At 38.7% G+C, this 1,653-nt stretch overlaps 1 protein-coding gene across 1 annotated transcript in view; it reads right to left on the reverse strand.

Moving 5' to 3' along the window:
- Positions 1-629: 629 nt before the first annotated feature.
- The window catches only part of LOC108372569 (poly(rC)-binding protein 3-like), a gene marked incomplete at its 5' end in the record, with an annotated part of 4,651 nt that continues 3,627 nt past the window's right edge, over positions 630-1,653 (reverse strand). The window contains one exon of the mRNA XM_017628295.1: positions 630-1,174. Within this exon, the coding sequence (XP_017483784.1) occupies positions 1,046-1,174 (129 nt within the window). The remainder of the gene's footprint in view (positions 1,175-1,653) is intronic.

Genomic DNA, 1,653 nt, shown 5'->3' on the forward strand with positions numbered 1-1,653 from the left:
GAAAAGTGATATATATGTGTAGAGTAAAGTGGGTAGAATAAATAGAGAAAATAGTGGAGTGGGCAGCGACATAGAGCGGAGCGGAGATATAAATTTTTTTTTTATTAATGTATGATAGCAAAAATTGTGATTATAAATATACATATGTATGTATGTAGAAAATATATAAATGTAAGTACGTAAATTGTATGTGTATAAATAAGTATGCAAAGCACAAACTTAGTTGACAAAAGTAAATAATTTGTAACGGACAAATAAGGAGTAAAATTACATTATAAGAGGCAACTGTGGAGCGCAAAAAAAAGTAAAAAGTAGAGGTAGAAAAAGTAGTAGTCAAATAAAAAATAGGCACATATTTGCTAAGAAAAATACATAGATAGACGATGAAAAATTTAATTTTATTTATATGGCGCTGCTGACGTTGGAGGCTGCTTTTGCCGCTTGCTTACTTGAGCGCAAAAAAAAGAGGTAAGGGCGTTTAGCAACACGTCAGTAAACGCCAATAAAAGTGTGGGGAGTGTAAAAGAAAACTTGTTAAAGGCGAATAAAGGCAGCGAATGGCAGAGACCAGACCACGTACATTTATAGAATTTAAGTATGTATATTTGCTGGTACTTGAGGAGGTGTGTGTGGCATAAACAAATACATATTTATGCAGCTAGTATAAGTAGAAAGCATAATTATATAAATGTATATATGTAGTATGCGCCTACATATGTGTGGTATGCACGTAGTACAGCTCCTTTATGCCAATGCCAAACGCACACACACTTATACACACAGAGGCAGTCTCATCCACACACATGCACGCCCCACACCCACACGCTTCACCAAATTCACCCGCCCATTAATTGATAATACGTAAAATGAGCTTGGCGTGCCAATGCAGTGCACTGTGTGTATGGCGATTCTGTGACTCTGACCGTCTGTGTGTGTGTGTTTGTCTATGTATGCGCACAGGTGTTTAGTTATGCATGTATGTGTATTATTTCATAAGATATCTTACATAGGCATGTTTGTATGAACAAATGGGTGTTTTGTGCGGTCAGTTTACCTCTTGTGCGGGTACAGCATAGTTGCCTTGTATGGTATAGGCTTGTCCGTTTGCCAAAATGACTGGTCCAGATACTTGCGGTTTTGGCCGATACGGTATGGTGGCTCCCCTTGGTGGTGACTGTTACGACAACGACGAAACGAGGTGTGTATGTGTGCATAGGGGGTTTAGAGAATATACATAGCAAATTTAATTAAATCGAGCAAAGTGCATTTATACTGGCACACACACACGTATACACAGCCGAATTCACCTACACTTATAATGCATAGGTATTTTTTAACTATTTTGCATCTAAGTAAGTACTCCAGCCTATAGGTTTGCGCGTAAGTGTGTGTATCTATGTGTGTATGCCATTCAACTATGCCAGCACTTTAATTCAATACTCACCTCCAGCATAACGAGACAAATCTGATAGATACATTGGGTTATTTGCTCGGCAGTGCCGCTCAAAGTAACGGCTCGTTCTGTTGAATTTGGCAACATTTCACTGGCAACCTGAATCGAACAGCCAGTGGATTGACGTATTTCCTTGATTTTTGAGCCACTTTTGCCTGCATAGAGATGGCGAGGAGGGCAAATAGAGAAAGCAAAAAAAA

Source organism: Rhagoletis zephyria, unplaced genomic scaffold (genome assembly GCF_001687245.7).
Source record: "Rhagoletis zephyria isolate East Lansing unplaced genomic scaffold, Rhagoletis_zephyria_1.1 Rzeph_scaffold_05877, whole genome shotgun sequence".
Taxonomy (NCBI): Eukaryota; Metazoa; Arthropoda; class Insecta; order Diptera; family Tephritidae; genus Rhagoletis; species Rhagoletis zephyria.